The sequence below is a fragment of the Oncorhynchus nerka genome, linkage group LG22 (assembly GCF_034236695.1).
Source record: "Oncorhynchus nerka isolate Pitt River linkage group LG22, Oner_Uvic_2.0, whole genome shotgun sequence".
Lineage (NCBI taxonomy): Eukaryota > Metazoa > Chordata > Actinopteri > Salmoniformes > Salmonidae > Oncorhynchus > Oncorhynchus nerka.
Window position 1 is genome coordinate 20,109,161 of NC_088417.1, and position 17,287 is coordinate 20,126,447.

General features: G+C 46.3%; 1 protein-coding gene across 1 annotated transcript in view; it reads left to right on the plus strand.

Annotated features, from left to right (window-relative positions):
* Positions 1-17,287, plus strand: part of LOC115104502 (disco-interacting protein 2 homolog C-like) — a 73,300-nt gene continuing 56,013 nt past the window's right edge. Inside the window, exons 1-21 of the mRNA XM_065007025.1 lie at positions 1-380; positions 8,310-8,381; positions 8,734-8,835; positions 9,022-9,147; positions 9,406-9,708; positions 9,788-9,910; positions 10,618-10,878; positions 11,058-11,255; positions 11,337-11,428; positions 11,571-11,681; positions 11,854-11,977; positions 12,090-12,199; positions 12,890-12,992; positions 13,219-13,283; positions 13,376-13,469; positions 13,620-13,739; positions 13,835-13,949; positions 14,132-14,277; positions 14,706-14,836; positions 14,999-15,207; positions 15,359-15,473. Of these exons, the coding sequence (XP_064863097.1) occupies positions 302-380; positions 8,310-8,381; positions 8,734-8,835; positions 9,022-9,147; positions 9,406-9,708; positions 9,788-9,910; positions 10,618-10,878; positions 11,058-11,255; positions 11,337-11,428; positions 11,571-11,681; positions 11,854-11,977; positions 12,090-12,199; positions 12,890-12,992; positions 13,219-13,283; positions 13,376-13,469; positions 13,620-13,739; positions 13,835-13,949; positions 14,132-14,277; positions 14,706-14,836; positions 14,999-15,207; positions 15,359-15,473 (2,799 nt within the window). The 5' untranslated portion in view covers positions 1-301. The remainder of the gene's footprint in view (positions 381-8,309; positions 8,382-8,733; positions 8,836-9,021; positions 9,148-9,405; positions 9,709-9,787; positions 9,911-10,617; positions 10,879-11,057; positions 11,256-11,336; positions 11,429-11,570; positions 11,682-11,853; positions 11,978-12,089; positions 12,200-12,889; positions 12,993-13,218; positions 13,284-13,375; positions 13,470-13,619; positions 13,740-13,834; positions 13,950-14,131; positions 14,278-14,705; positions 14,837-14,998; positions 15,208-15,358; positions 15,474-17,287) is intronic.

The window sequence follows — 17,287 nt, forward strand, 5'->3', positions numbered from 1 at the left end:
TCATCATCAGCACCGCATCGCCAGGCAAGCAGCCTCGAGACCCACCGACCAACGGACCCTCAGTGGTCCCTCATCACAAATACTATAATAACGGAGAGGAGGTAGACTCCTCACGAGACCATGTCAGGGCCCCGGTGAACAGACAAACAGATTTATTCTCTTTGTTCGCGTCGACGCACCGCTCGCCGCCGAGGAGGGGCCGCAGAATAGTGCTCTCTCTCTCTCTCTGGCGGAGGAGTGGGGGAAGAGGAGAAGAGAAAGCAACAGAGAGAACCGAGGTATTTTTCTACCGGATAACCTAATGGCAGAGCGCGAGGCGTCGCCGTTACCACTGGAGGTTCGCGCCCGGCTGGCGGAGCTGGAGCTCGAGCTGTCAGAGGGTAAGAACGAACCCCGTGCGCCCCGTTTTTCCGTTAACGTAGAGGAATCTCTACAGTAATGGCTCGTTCCACCCTAGACCCCCCTCCCTCTCCCCTGCTCCGCCCCTCCAGATGTTTGTCAGAGCCGCCCTCACAGTCTGCTCTAGCCGGGACGGGGTGAGGGAAGAGTGGGAGCCCACTGCGGGATTCACCCGCCTTTCTTTGTCTCTCTGGTCGTGACACATACACAGACATATGGCCCTGTGCTCGGTTCAGGTCTGAAAACTGTCTATTTGACCTTGAGAAGTACGTTTTGTCCGTGCGTCCACGGACCTGAGTGCGTGTGGTGTGTGTAGGCCTACGTGTGTGTGTCACGCTCAAACGAATGGATGTAATAATAGCGATACCGATGCAACACTGCGTGACAGGAGACGGTTCCGTGGTGTGTGTGTGCTCAGGCTCGGTGTTTTGGCCTGCACGCTCAGCAGCTGATGATGATTTCGGTTAATTTTTATGCTGACAATCGAATCTAAAATAAAAAAAGCCGACACCGAATCTGTTAAATCACAACCAAGCGTATCCCACCAATTGAGTGCGGATATGATTTTGCCGCATGTTATATTGTCAGATAAATTACGCATTTGTGTCTGCATTATATAATGTTTACATTTTTAATCAATATACATTGTCTGCTCTATAGATTGCTGTCAACGCTCCTGGTGTATGTTGTGTGAAGCGTCTAGCGGCCTGTGTGTATGTGGTTTACATGGACTAGCGTGTTAGGGACACCCTGTTGAACGCCTATAACCTTGATGTGTTGTTGTTAACGTTTTCTATTGCAGCCAGATTTACAGTATTTTATGATTGTTAGAGTGTTGGTTCCCAACCCAGCTGTCCCTCCATATGCTGTCCAATCAGAGCAGAACCAGGACATGGCAGATACTGGTGGACAGTGTTTCCCCTAGGGTTTTTTTCAGCAAGGGTGGGGGCATTGCTAATAGTGTAGCAATGCAATGACATGCTAGCTGTTCCCATTAACTTCCAGTTGTTGAGCCAACTACTTACCATTTAAAAGCTTGTCTCGTGGGCCACCGCTGCCAAATGACTAAGAGGAAACGCTGAGATAGACAGGTCCTGTATGTGGACATGGATGATGAGGAGGGGTTCTGTTTTTATCCAGCTCCTTTGGCAAGCTGCTCTCTTGTCAAATCAAATGACATTTTGTTGTCACATGCAGATGTTATTGCGGGCGTAGTGAAATGCTTGTGTTTCTAGCTCCAACAGTGCAGTAATATCTAACAGGGCAGTAATATCTAACAGTGCAGTAATATCTAACAGGGCAGTAGTATCTAACAGGGCAGTAATATCTAACAGGGCAGTAGTATCTAACAGGGCAGTAGTATCTAACAGGGCAGTAGTATCTAACAGGGCAGTAGTATCTAACAGTGCAGTAATATCTAACAGTGCAGTAATATCTAACAGGGCAGTAGTATCTAACAGGGCAGTAGTATCTAACAGTGCAGTAGTATCTAACAGGGCAGTAGTATCTAACAGGGCAGTAGTATCTAACAGGGCAGTAGTATCTAACAGGGCAGTAGTATCTAACAGTGCAGTAGTATCTAACAGGGCAGTAGTATCTGGCAGTAGTATCTAACAGGGCAGTAGTATCTAACAGGGCAGTAGTATCTAACAGGGCAGTAGTATCTAACAGGGCAGTAGTATCTAACAGGGCAGTAGTATCTAACAGGGCAGTAATATCTAACAGTGCAGTAGTATCTAACAGTGCAGTAGTATCTAACAGGGCAGTAATATCTAACAGTGCAGTAGTATCTAACAGTGCAGTAGTATCTAACAGGGCAGTAGTATCTAACAGGGCAGTAATATCTAACAGTGCAGTAGTATCTAACAGGGCAGTAATATCTAACAGGGCAGTAGTATCTAACAGTGCAGTAATATCTAACAGGGCAGTAGTATCTAACAGGGCAGTAGTATCTAACAGGGCAGTAGTATCTAACAGGGCAGTAGTATCTAACAGGGCAGTAATATCTAACAGGGCAGTAGTATCTAACAGGGCAGTAGTATCTAACAGGGCAGTAGTATCTAACAGGGCAGTAGTATCTAACAGGGCAGTAGTATCTAACAGGGCAGTAGTATCTAACAGTGCAGTAGTATCTAACAGTGCAGTAGTATCTAACAGGGCAGTAGTATCTAACAGGACAGTAGTATCTAACAGTGCAGTAGTATCTAACAGTGCAGTAGTATCTAACAGTGCAGTAGTATCTAACAGGGCAGTAGTATCTAACAGGGCAGTAGTATCTAACAGTGCAGTAATATCTAACAGTGCAGTAGTATCTAACAGGGCAGTAGTATCTAACAGGGCAGTAGTATCTAACAGGGCAGTAGTATCTAACAGGGCAGTAGTATCTAACAGTGCAGTAGTATCTAACAGGGCAGTAATATCTAACAGTGCAGTAGTATCTAACAGGGCAGTAGTATCTAACAGGGCAGTAATATCTAACAGGGCAGTAGTATCTAACAGGGCAGTAGTATCTAACAGGGCAGTAATATCTAACAGGGCAGTAGTATCTAACAGGGCAGTAGTATCTAACAGGGCAGTAATATCTAACAGGGCAGTAGTATCTAACTAAATGCTTGTGTTTCTAGCTCCAACAGGGCAGTAGTATCTAACAGTGCAGTAATATCTAACAGGGCAGTAGTATCTAACAGGGCAGTAGTATCTAACAGGGCAGTAATATCTAACAGGGCAGTAGTATCTAACAGGGCAGTAGTATCCAACAGGGCAGTAGTATCTAACAGGGCAGTAATATCTAACAGGGCAGTAGTATCTAACAGGGCAGTAGTATCTAACAGGGCAGTAGTATCTAACAGGGCAGTAATATCTAACAGGGCAGTAGTATCTAACAGGGCAGTAGTATCTAACAGGGCAGTAATATCTAACAGGGCAGTAGTATCTAACTAAATGCTTGTGTTTCTAGCTCCAACAGGGCAGTAGTATCTAACAGTGCAGTAATATCTAACAGGGCAGTAGTATCTAACAGTGCAGTAATATCTAACAGGGCAGTAGTATCTAACTAAATGCTTGTGTTTCTAGCTCCAACAGGGCAGTAGTATCTAACAGTGCAGTAATATCTAACAGGGCAGTAGTATCTAACAGTGCAGTAATATCTAACAGGGCAGTAGTATCTAACTAAATGCTTGTGTTTCTAGCTCCAACAGGGCAGTAGTATCTAACAGTGCAGTAATATCTAACAGGGCAGTAGTATCTAACAGGGCAGTAGTATCTAACAGTGCAGTAGTATCTAACAGGGCAGTAGTATCTAACTAAATGCTTGTGTTTCTAGCTCCAACAGGGCAGTAGTATCTAACAGTGCAGTAATATCTAACAGGGCAGTAGTATCTAACAGGGCAGTAGTATCTAACAGTGCAGTAATATCTAACAGGGCAGTAGTATCTAACTAAATGCTTGTGTTTCTAGCTCCAACAGTGCAGTAGTATCTAACAGTGCAGTAATATCTAACAGGGCAGTAATATCTAACAGGGCAGTAGTATCTAACAGGGCAGTAATATCTAACAGGGCAGTAGTATCTAACAGGGCAGTAGTATCTAACAGGGCAGTAATATCTAACAGGGCAGTAGTATCTAACAATTCACAACAATACACACATCTAAAAGTAAAAGAATGGAATTAAGAAATATGTAAATATTAGATTGAGCAATGTCGGTGTGGCGTTGACTAAAATACAGTAGAATATAATACAGTAAGTAAGTAAATAACAAAAGTTTGACCGGTAGTGTATATACTGTATTATATTCTACTGAAGCTAGTTGAGAGAATGCCAAGAGAGAGCAAAGCTGTCATCAAGGCAAAAGGTGGCTACTTTGAAGAATCTCAAATATAAAATATATTTTGATTAAAAAAAAATTGGTTACTACATGATTCCATATGTGTTATTTCATAGTTTTAATGTCTTCACTATTATTCTACAATGTAGAAAATAGTTTTTAAAAAATAGAAAAACCCTTGAATGAGTAGGTGTTGAAAAACTTTTGACCGGTAGTGTACATAGATGAGTAAAGCAGTATGTAAACAATGTTTAAACATTATTAAAGTGTCTACTGTTCCATTATTAAAGTGGCCAGTGATTCCAAGTCTATGTACATAGGGCAGCAGCCTCTAAGGTGCAGGGTTGCGCAACTGGGTGGAAGCCGGCTAGTGATGGCTATTTAACAGTCTGATGGCCTTGCAGTCTCGGTCCCAGCTTTGATGCACATGTACTGACCTCGCTTTCTGGATGATATCAAATCAAATGTATTTATATAGCCCTTCGTACATCAGCTGATATCTCAAAGTGCTGTACAGAAACCCAGCCTAAAACCCCAAAACAGCAAGCAATGCAGGTTTAGAAGCACGGTGGCTAGGAAAAACTCCCTAGAAAGGCCAAAACTTAGGAAGAAACCTAGAGAGGAACCAGGCTATGAGGGGTGGCCAGTCCTCTTCTGGCTGTGCCGGGTGGAGATTATAACAGAACATGGCCAAGATGTTCAAATGTTCATAAATGACCAGCATGGTCAAATAATAATAATCACAGGCAGAACAGTTGAAACTGGAGCAGCAGCACGGCCAGGTGGACTGGGGACAGCAAGGAGTCATCATGTCAGGTAGTCCTGAGGCATGGTCCTAGGGCTCAGGTCCTCCGAGAGAGAGAAAGAAACAGAGAATTAGAGAGGTCACACTTAAATTCACACAGGACACCGGATAGGACAGGAGAAGTACTCCAGATATAACAAACTGACCCTAGCCCCCCGACACATAAACTACTGCAGCATAAATACTGGAGGCTGAGACAGGAGGGGTCAGGAGACACTGTGGCCCCATCCGAGGACACCCCCGGACAGGGCCAAACAGGAAGGATATAACCTCACCCACTTTGCCAAAGCACAGCCCCCACATCACTAGAGGGATATCTTCAACCACCAACTTAGCGGGGTTAACAGGCCAAGGCCCGGGTGGTTGATGTCCTTGATCTTTTTGGCCTTCCTGTGACATTGGGTGCTGTAGGTGTCCTGGAGGGCAGGTAGTTTGCGCCCTGTGATGCGTTGGGCCTACCGCACCACCCTCTGGAGAGCCCTGCGGTTGCAGGCGGTGCAGTTGCCGTACGAGGCGGTGATACAGCCTGACATGATGCTCTCAATTATGCATCTGTAAAAGTTTGTGAGGGTTTTAGGGGCCAAGCCAATTTTCTTTTAAACCTCATAAAGTTGAAGAGGCGCAGTTGTGCCTTCTTCACCACACTATCTGGACCATTTCAGATCATCAGTGATGTGTACGCCGTGGAACATTTCACCTTCTCCCTGTATGCTGTCTTGTCATTGTTGGTAATCAGACCTACTACTGTTGTGCAAACATGATGATTGAGTTGGAGGCGTGCATAGACACGCAGTCATGGGTGAACAGGAGGTACAGAAGGGGTCTGAGCACGCATCCTTGTGGGGCCCCTTTGTTAAGGATCAGCGAAGTGGAGGTGTTGTTTCTCACCTTCACCACCTGAGGCAGCTCATCAGGAAGTCCAGGACCCAGTTGCACAGGGCGGGGTTCAGACCCAGGGCCTCGAGCTTAATGATGAGCTTGGAGGATACTATGGTGTTGAATGCTGAGCTATAGTCAATGAACAGCATTCTGACATAGGTATTCCTCTTGTCCAGATGGGATAGGGCAGTGTGCAGTGCGATGGCATCGTCTGTGCATCTATTGGGGCGGAAAGAAAATTGAAGTGGGTCTAGGGTGTCAGGTAGAGTAGAGTTTATATGATCCTTAACTAGCCTCTCAAAGCACTTCATGATGACAGAGGTGAGTGCTATGGGGCGATAGTCATTTAGTTCAGTTACCTTTGCTTTCTTGGGTACAGGAACAATGGTGGACATCTTGAAACAAGTGGGGACAGTAGACCAGACCAGCTGGCTGCGCATGCACTGAGGATGCGGCTAGGGATGCCGTCTGGGCCAGCAGCCTTGCGAGGGTTAACACACTTAAATGTCTTAGTCACGTCGGCCATGGAGAAGGAGCCAAAAAGTATTGTGCTAAAAGTATTGTGCTACACAGTATATTATTCTCCCACCTTCCTCTCTTTCTTTCTCTGGCCCATCGAGTGACCATTCCGTGTGTGTGAGCCCTCTGGCCCAGCTCTGGACACGTGTGTGTGTGTGTGTGCGTGTGCGTGTGTGTGTGTGTGTGTGTGTGAGTGTGTGTGTGTGTGTGTGTGTGTGTGTGTGTGTGTGTGTGTGTGAGAGTGTGTGTGTGTGTGTGTGTGTGTGTGTGTGTGTGTGTGTGTGTGTGTGTGAGAGATGAAAGGAGATTGTAATGGATACAAAGATAAAAGGAGAAACCAGAGAGTGAAAGAGAGGGAGGGGGGGTACACAGAGTGATTGGCATGGCATCTCTCTCCCACTGTCTTTCTGTGTGATTTTAATTTGTTCACAATGACCAATAGGGAAGGAATGCTGCTTAGACTGTAACCAATCACAGCTGGGTGTAGATGTGATTCTGAAGATCAATGTGAGTCACACAAAAACACACTTTCCAAAGGTTCTATGTTGGTTAGCAATTTTCAGCCACTTGAAGGAAAATAGAATTTTCAGTTTTATTACACATTTTCTAAATAGGAAAATGAGACATTGCTTTAGTGGTTGTGACATGGACTATAGATTCCCTCTCAGCTGTATTCATAGGAAGCACCTCTGTCACTCGGTCGTGTCATGCCATTGTTATGAATGTTCTCAAGCCTCCCTCTGCCGGCGATGCCGGTGCCAAAAAGTAATGATAAGCCCAATCGTTCTGGACGGAGGCTAACGGCTGTTTCTTCTAAATTACACTATAGTGTCTTGGAAATACGATGACATTGCTAAAGTAGGCAGATATTTTGTAGGAAACAACTTTTCCATCATTATCATGTCATCAAATTTACTTTAAACAGATGGCAATGTTGTCATTAGCTGGCAAAGTTTGTCAAAAATAGCTAGCAATGCTAATGTTAGCTAGCTAAAATTCTTAACTAGCTAGCTAACGTTTATACTCCATCTAAAGTCAATCTGACGACATCAAAATCATGACACACGGTTTTTCTACAAATTATTTGCCTCCTTTTGAAATGTCCAAGCCACAGTAATGCACTTTTGAGAGTCTAAAACATCCAAACGAATGTTCAAAACTATATTAAGACGAAATCTGCAAACCATGAATAGTATGAAACTGAGAGACCGAGAGAAAAAGATCATTTGAAGAACAAGAGAATAGGAGAGAGAGAGAGAGAACGGGCATAGGGTTGTTATGAAATCTGATAATTCAGTGTGGTGTTCTCTCTCTCTCTCACACACACACACACACACACACACACACACACACACACACACACATGCAGGGATCATTAGCCCAGTTTTCACATCTGGAAATCCAAGATGGCCACCAGGCCTTCTCCAGGAGAACGGTTGCTAGGCAACTCCCTCCCTGCTCCGCTGCGATAAGATTGGAAGATGGTGTCTCCCTGTGGACAGTGTGTGTGTGTGTGTGTGTGTGTGTGTGAGTGAGTGAGTGCAGAAACAGGAATGCTGTATCTGATCTGCAGAAAAGCCTCACAGACACACACACACACATGCCTGAATATCATAGCAAGGAACAGATGAGCAGATTGGACCCAGATGTTCTGGCCACTCTCCATGGTCAGATTGTGAAACACATGCTCTCGCTCTTATTCACTTGTCATTCACTCTAAAAAATAGAATGTTCTCTAAAACACACTAAAGGAGTGGGTTCTGAGGCCTTGTCAAAAAACTGGGTTAACTGATACTCTTACACTCAAAACAACCTCTTTCCCTCTCCCTATCCCCCCCTCTTTCTCTCTCCCTTTCTCTATCCCCCCTCTCTCTCTCTGCCAGGTGACATCACACAGAAGGGTTATGAGAAGAAGCGGTCTAAGCTGATCAGGGCCTACTTCCCTCATCCTGGAGGTACATAAATACACAGTCTCTGTCCTCTAGTAGAACACCAGTCTGCAGCACATCTATTCTAGTCCCACTGGGTTTGACCCTCCTCGTTTAACCCTGTCTCTCTCTCTCTCTCTCTCTCTCTCTCTCTGGGTCACACAAGACTTTGTATTACTCCAATGCGCTGAATGTAGCAGCATAATGAATATGCTGAAAGCTCCTTCCACACTGAGAATTTGGGGGGATTTTTGTATCTCTCTCCGTCTGTGACTTTGACTGTATCTTTTTGACTCGCTCATTCTTTTCCTGTCTGACCTCCCCTGTGTGTGTGTGTGTGTGTGTGTGTGTGTGTGTGTGTGTGTGTGTGTGTGTGTAGGTATGGAGGGTATGTCTCACCGCCCCCCCTTTGCCCCCCCATCTGCTGTTCGCTTCCACAGACGGCGCTCTTCTGGAACACGTGATGAACGCTACCGTTCAGGTAAACACACACACACCTTTACTACAGATTCATCTGACCTTAGACCAGAGTTATTCAAACTGTTGGTCAATAGACACGCCTTTAGTCAGTCCTTTCACTATAAGCATATAATATAGATCTAGATTTGGATGAAATTGACGAACATAATTCCTGCCCATCTCTCTCCAACACCATATCACCCCCTAGATGTCCACAGTGAGGCGGTGCAGGCAGTGTTAGCCAGACATGTGGAGAGCAATGTGGCAGTGCCTATGCCCTCCAAACGACGATCACTGGTGGTACAGACATCCATGGATGCGTACACACCCCCAGGTGAGACACACACACTCATACACTTATCAGGTTATGTTCAGTGATTGACTTGGGCAGGAGCCCACTATTTTAGTCCAAGTCAAGCACTGGTTATGATTATGTTAATGTTATGCTGTAGTAAAGTTGGATGATAGTTACTGACCGTCGCTAGGCCGGTCTCCACTGTGTCATAGGGTTGGGGTTAGGTTGTGTTTTAGTTAGCTATGGGTTTTAGTTATATTGAACGAAAGTTGGATGAAGGTTACTGACCCTCACTAGGCCTGTCCCCACTGTGCTCAGACTCGTCGTCGGGCTCAGAGGAAGAGGCGGGGCCAGGCAATGACATGCCGGGAATGGAACACTGGATGACTCGCCCTGCCCACTTAGGTCCAGCCCACCTAGGCTCCACCTCCTCGTCGTCCTCGTCCACTCAGAGCGGAGGAAGTGGCAACGCAGGACGACTGGCCGACTCGCTCGCACACACACACCTCTCACACCCACACCTGGCACACGCCCACCTCACACACACACACCTGACCCAGTCACACCACGTGTCAGCTCACCACTCACAAACACACCACGGTGAGTACAACTTCACTGTGTGTATGTGTGTGTACAGGATGTGTGAGTTTATGTCTAATCTTTATGTGTGTGTCTGCAGGTATAGGGCACCTGTCTCTAAAGCGTAAGGCAGCTCTGGGCATGGCGGAGAACGGAGGCTCTCTCAGAAGATCCTGTGAGTTCGGCTCTGATATGCTGTGGCCTCCACCACTGGAGTCTGACGGTCAGTAGGCACACACACACACACACACACACACACACGCACACACACACATACCTTGTTTATACATGTTCCCCACCCCTGCTTTAACTCTGTCTCTCTCTTTCTGTCTCTCTCTGTCTCTCTCTCTCTTTGTCTCTGTTTCTCTCTCCTCTCTCCATTTCTTTCTGTCTCTTTCTGTCTCTCTCTCTTTCTCTCTTTCTGTCTCTCTCTGTCTCTCTCTCTCTTTGTCTCTGTTTCTCTCTCCTCTCTCCATTTCTTTCTCTCTTTCTGTCTCTCTCTCTTTCTGTCTCTCTCTCTTTCTCTCTCTTTCTGTCTCTCTCTGTCTCTCTCTCTCTTTGTCTCTGTTTCTCTCTCCTCTCCATCTCTTTCTGTCTCTTTCTGTCTCTCTCTCTTTCTGTCTCTCTCTCTTTCTGTCTCTCTCTTTCTGTCTCTCTCTCTCTTTGTCTCTGTTTCTCTCTCCTCTCTCCATCTCTTTCTGTCTCTCTCTTTCTGTCTCTTTCTGTCTCTCTCTCTTTCTGTCTCTCTCTCTTTCTGTCTCTCTCTCTTTCTGTCTCTTTCTGTCTCTCTCTGTCTCTCTCTCTCTTTGTCTCTGTTTCTCTCTCCTCTTGCCATCTCTTTCTGTCTCTCTCTGTCTCCTCTTTTTCTGCCTCTCTCACTTCTCCTTTTTGTCTCTGTCTCTTTCTGTCTCTCTCTCTGTGTGTGTGTAGAGAATCACTCTGCTCCTCCTGATGTGACTGGCTATTCGTCTGACTCCTCCCACTCCCGCCCCCACTCAGAGCGCCATATAGGAACCATCGCCCGAAACACTCAAAAATACGGCAACGCTGAACGCATGGAGACTGGAGATGGTGTCCCGGTCAGCAGTCGTGTGTCTGCTAAGATCCAGCAGCTAGTGAACACTCTGAAAATGCCTCGTAGACCTCCGCTAAGAGAGTTCTTTGTTGATGACTTTGAAGAACTTCTAGAAGGTAGGAGCTATCAACCAATAAATCTATAAATAAATAAACTAAGCTTTAAATCTAGCTGTCTAGCTATTTTTTTTTTGTCTATATTTAGTGAACATTTCTACAGTAATCTGTAGTGTGTTTAATGGTCTTATTTGCATGTTTCACAATAAAAGTCTCTGTCTCTCTTTCACTCTTTGTAGTCCAGCAGCCAGATCCTAAGCAGCCGCGCCCGGAGGGGGCAGAAATGTTGGCAGTAAGTGGAGAAGCCCTGGGGGTGGTGACTAACTGGCCACCCTCCCTGGAGGCAGCTCTCCAACGCTGGGGCACCATCAGCCCTAAAGCGCCCTGTCTCACCAGCCTGGATACCACTGGCAAACCTCTATATGTACTCACATACGGTAACCACACACACACCCACACATACACACGTACGCACACACACACACACACACTTAATCAGCCTTGTGTTTTGTCCACAGGGAAGCTGTGGTCTCGGAGTATCAAGCTGGCCTATAACATCCTCCACAAGCTGGGCAGCAAGCAGGAGCCCATGTTGCGACCGGGGGACAGGGTGAGTACATGTAGAAAATCCATCCCTTGAATGAAATAACTAGTAAAAAATATAGTTTTTTTTGTTATGCTATTTTCAGAAGGATTAAGGTCAAGACGGATTGTAATATTTTCTCATTGTCTGTATTTGTCCGATCCACTAGGTGGCGCTGGTGTTTCCTAACAATGACCCGGTGGCCTTCATGGTGGCCTTCTACGGCTGCCTGCTGGCTGAGGTGGTCCCTGTACCCATAGAGGTGCCCCTCACACGCAAGGTACAGTACATCTAGTGGATACATAAATCAGGGGTCAGAGCACTGAGCCCTGGGGAACACCTTATTTAATTGAATTAATGTATCTTTTGTTGTATAAGCAATAAGCACATTCAATCAAATATATGTATAGAATTTTATTGTCTTGGACTTAAGTGTCTATCTTGTCCAATAGGATGCTGGCAGCCAGCAGATTGGGTTCCTATTGGGAAGCTGTGGGGTTACCGTGGCACTGACCAGTGATGCCTGCCATAAAGGCTTGCCCAAGAGTGCTACAGGAGAGATACCACAGTTCAGAGGTAAGTGTGTGTGTGTGCATGTGTTTATATATATACTATATTCAAAGAAAAGGTTATAGTAATCAAGTCCCTTGACAGTGTATGAATAATGATTGCCACTCTGTCTCTCTAGGGTGGCCTAAGCTGCTGTGGTTCGTGACTGAGTCGAAGCATCTCTCAAAACCTCCTAGAGATTGGTTCCCTCACATCAAAGATGCAAACAGCGACACAGCCTATATAGAGGTAATGCACATTTATTACATGTCTGTTACAAGAAAAACTTCTAATGCAACTCAATACACATTTCTTTAGAAAATGCTACGTTTAAAAAAAATGTTTTAATTTGTTACTCTACACATAGACATTTTCACTTGCTTTCTCTCTCTCTCTCTCTCTCTGTCTCTCTCTCTGTCTCTCTCTGTCTCTCTCTGTCTCTGTCTCTCTCTCTCTGTCTCTCTCTCTGTCTCTCTCTGTCTCTCTCTGTCTCTCTCTCTCTCTCTGTCTCTCTCTCTGTCTCTCTCCGTCTCTCTCTGTCTCTCTGTCTCTGTCTCTCTCCGTCTCTCTCTGTCTCTCTGTCTCTCTCTGTCTCTGTCTCTCTCTGCCTCTCTCTCTCTGTCTCTGTCTCTGTCTCTCTCTCTCTCTGTCTCTCTCTCTGTCTCTCTCTGTCTCTCTCTGTCTCTGTCTCTCTCTCTCTGTCTCTCTCTCTGTCTCTCTCTGTCTCTCTCCGTCTCTCTCTGTCTCTCTCTGTCTCTGTCTCTCTCTGCCTCTCTCTCTCTGTCTCTGTCTCTCTGTCTCTCTCTCTGTCTCTGTCTCTGTCTCTCTCTCTCTCTGTCTCTCTCTGTCTCTCTCTGTCTCTCTCTGCCTCTCTCTCTCTGTCTCTGTCTCTCTCTCTGTCTCTGTCTCTGTCTCTCTCTCTCTGTCTCTCTCTCTCAGTATAAAACGTGTAAGGATGGGAGTGTCCTGGGCGTGACAGTGATGAGGATCGCTCTGCTGACTCACTGCCAATCCCTCACACAGTCGTGTGGCTACACAGAAGGTAAGACACTCACTTTAAGTCAAACAGACAGTCTCTCTCTCTCTCTCTCTTACACACTCACTCACTCACTCACTCACTCACTCACTCACTCACTCACTCACTCACTCACTCACTCACTCACTCACTCACACACACACCCACACATGTGCGCTCCCACAGATACACCCTCTGCCAGGTAATCACTCACTCCTCTCTTCTACCCCCTCTACCTCTCCTCTCTCTGCAGCGGAGACCATAGTGAATGTTCTAGACTTTAAGAAGGATGTGGGACTGTGGCACGGCATCCTCACGGTAAGACCAGCTACTAGAGGTCAGGTGCAGGGAAAGTATGATAAGGGGTTAATGGTTAGAGGTTGAAGGTTATGTGTGTCTCCCATCTCCAGAGTGTGATGAACATGATGCATGTGATCAGCGTTCCCTACTCTCTGATGAAGGTCAACCCGTTGTCCTGGATACAGAAGGTCTACCACTTCAAAGGTCAGACACACCAACCTGTCAATCAACCACTCTATAATCAATTCATCTGTCAATCTATAAGATATTCTCATCAAGTCATATGTCAATCATTCAGTATTTGATGCCAACTTTGTTAGAACTGATGTCAACACTGTGTGTGTCCCTCTCCAGCCAAGGTAGCGTGTGTAAAGTCCAGGGACATGCACTGGGCTCTGGTGGCCCACAGAGAGCAGAAGGACATCAGCCTGAGTTCCCTCCGGATGCTGCTGGTCGCCGACGGATCTAACCCCTGTAACTATCACTCTACTTCCCACCTCAATCTATCTTGCCCTTCCCTCCTCTCTGCTCCTGTCCTCCTTTCATCCCTCTTTCCTCTCCTCCTCCAGGGTCTATTTCATCCTGTGATGCGTTCCTCAACGTGTTCCAGAGTAAAGGCTTGAGGTCAGAGGTCATCTGTCCCTGTGCCAGCTCTCCTGAAGCCCTGACCGTTGCCATCAGAAGGTGCACACACATCATAATAATCAGCAGCATTCTCACTTGGTCTATCCTAGAGTAACAGACTAAACATTTAGATTTAGTTGGTTTGGAAAAGTATTCTCACTAGGTGAAGTGGCTGAGGGGGCACTAGCTTAGATGTGTTATAGTGTAATATAGCTCTTCCTCTCTGTTTCTCTCTGATCCAGGCCAGTGGAGGACAGTAGCCAGCCACCAGGCCGAGGGGTTCTCTCCATGCAGGGTCTGAGTTACAGTGTGGTCCGCGTCGACACCGAGGAACGCCTGTCAGTCCTCACTGTGCAGGATGTGGGCACTGTTATGCCTGGAGGTAGGGGTCTGTGTTTGTGTGTGGTCCGCGTCGACACCGAGGAACGCCTGTCAGTCCTCACTGTGCAGGATGTGGGCACTGTTATGCCTGGAGGTAGGGGTCTGTGTTTGTGTGTGGTCCGCGTCGACACCGAGGAACGCCTGTCAGTCCTCACTGTGCAGGATGTGGGCACTGTTATGCCTGGAGGTAGGGGTCTGTGTTTGTGTGTGGTCCGCGTCGACACCGAGGAATGCCTGTCAGTCCTCACTGTGCAGTATGTGGGCACTGTTATGCCTGGAGGTAGGGGTCTGTGTTTGTGTGTGTGCGCATGCACATTTGTGTGCGTGTACATGTACATACCTGTGTGTGTGTGTTAAGCCTGCTCTCTTCTTCAGCTCCAGTTTTGTGAGGGGTGAATGTGAGGTTTAATGTGTGTGTTCTGTCCCCAGCCGTAGTGTGTGTGGTGAAGCCAGAGGGTGTGCCTCTCCTGTGTAAGACAGATGAGATCGGGGAGCTGTGTGTGTGTTCTGTCGCCACGGGAACCTCTTACTATGGATTGACAGGCATGACCAAGAACACCTTTGAGGTAAGGAGACGTGTGTACGTGTGCGTGCGTGCGTGTAAAATACATTTAGTATTTGTGTATAATGTATGAGTACATGTACAATATGTGTATAACGTGTGGGTGTTTGTTTATAATATGTGTGTGTAATGTTTGTGTATGATACGTGTGTGTGTGTGTGTGTAGGTGTTCCCTGTAGCCTCAGGTGGAGGCCTGGTCAGTGAGTATGCGTTTGTGCGTACGGGGCTACTGGGCTTTGTGGGTCCAGGCGGTCTGGTGTTTATCTCCGGAAAGATGGACGGCCTCATCATGGTCAGCGGGCGCAGACATAACGCTGATGACATCGTAGCCACCGCACTGGCCGTGGAGCCAATGAAATTCGTCTACAGGGGGAGGTATGCAACCGGGCCACATGTTCTGGTCAAAAGTAGTGGCCTACATAGGGAATAGTATTCTCCTCTGTACTCTGCATGTAAACGGTAGCAGTACATATACAGTACCTTAATAACCATCTAACTCTAACCTTCTGTCTGTATGTGGCTCCAGGATAGCAGTGTTCAGTGTGACCGTGCTGCGTGATGAGCGTATCGTGGTGGTAGCAGAGCAGAGACCAGACTCTACTGAGGAGGACAGCTTCCAGTGGATGAGCCGCGTGCTGCAGGTAACACCACTGAACACGACCATAATGTAGGTAACACTACCTCAACACGACCATAATGCAGGTAACACTACCTCAACACGACCATAATGCAGGTAACACTACCTCAACACGACCATAATGCAGGTAACACTACCTCAACACGACCATAATGCAGGTCACACTACCTCAACACGACCATAATGCAGGTAACACTACCTCAACACGACCATAATGTAGGTAACACTACCTCAACACGACCACAGTATGACCATAATGTAGGTAACACCACTGCAACACGACCACAGTACGACCATAATGTAGGTAACACCACTGCAACACGACCACAGTACGACCATAATGTAGGTAACACCACTGCAACACGACCACAGTACGACCATAATGTAGGTAACACCACTGCAACACGACCACAGTACGACCATAATGTAGGTAACACCACTGCAACACGACCACAGTACGACCATAATGTAGGTAACACCACTGCAACACGACCACAGTACGACCATAATGTAGGTAACACCACTGCAACACGACCACAGTACGACCATAATGTAGGTAACACCACTGCAACACGACCACAGTACGACCATAATGTAGGTAACACCACTGCAACACGCCCACAGTACGACCATAATGTAGGTAACACCACTGCAACACGACCACAGTACGACCATAGTAGGTAACACCACTGCAACACGACCACAGTACGACCATAATGTAGGTAACACCACTGCAACACGACCACAGTACGACCATAATGTAGGTAACACCACTGCAACACGACCACAGTACGACCATAATGTAGGTAACACCACTGCAACACGACCACAGTACGACCATAATGTAGGTAACACCACTGCAACACGACCACAGTACGACCATAATGTAGGTAACACCACTGCAACACGACCACAGCACGACCATAATACAGGTCGACCACAGTACGACCATAATACAGGTCGACCACAGTACGACCATAATGTAGGTAACACTACCTCAACACTACCTCAACACGACCATAATGTAGGTAACACTACCTCAACACTACCTCAACATGACCACAGTACGACCATAATGTAGGTAACACTACCTCAACACGACCATAATGTAGGTAACACTACCTCAACACAACCATAATGTAGGTAACACTACCTCAACACTACCTCAACACGACCATAATGTAGGTAACACTACCTCAACACTACCTCAACACGACCATAATGTAGGTAACACTACCTCAACACAACCATAATGTAGGTAACACTACCTCAACACTACCTCAACACAACCATAATGTAGGTAACACTACCTCAACACTACCTCAACACTACCTCAACACGACCATAATGTAGGTAACACTACCTCAACACAACCATAATGTAGGTAACACTACCTCAACACGACCATAATGTAGGTAACACTACCTCAACACAACCATAATGTAGGTAACACTACCTCAACACGACCATAATGTAGGTAACACTACCTCAACACTACCTCAACACGACCATAATGTAGGTAACACTACCTCAACACTACCTCAACACGACCATAATGTAGGTAACACTACCTCAACACTACCTCAACATGACCACAGTACGACCATAATGTAGGTAACACTACCTCAACACGACCATAATGTAGGTAACACTACCTCAACACAACCATAATGTAGGTAACACTACCTCAACACTACCTCAACACGACCATAATGTAGGTAACACTACCTCAACACTACCTCAACACGACCATAATGTAGGTAACACTACCTCAACACAACCATAATGTAGGTAACACTACCTCAACACTACCTCAAC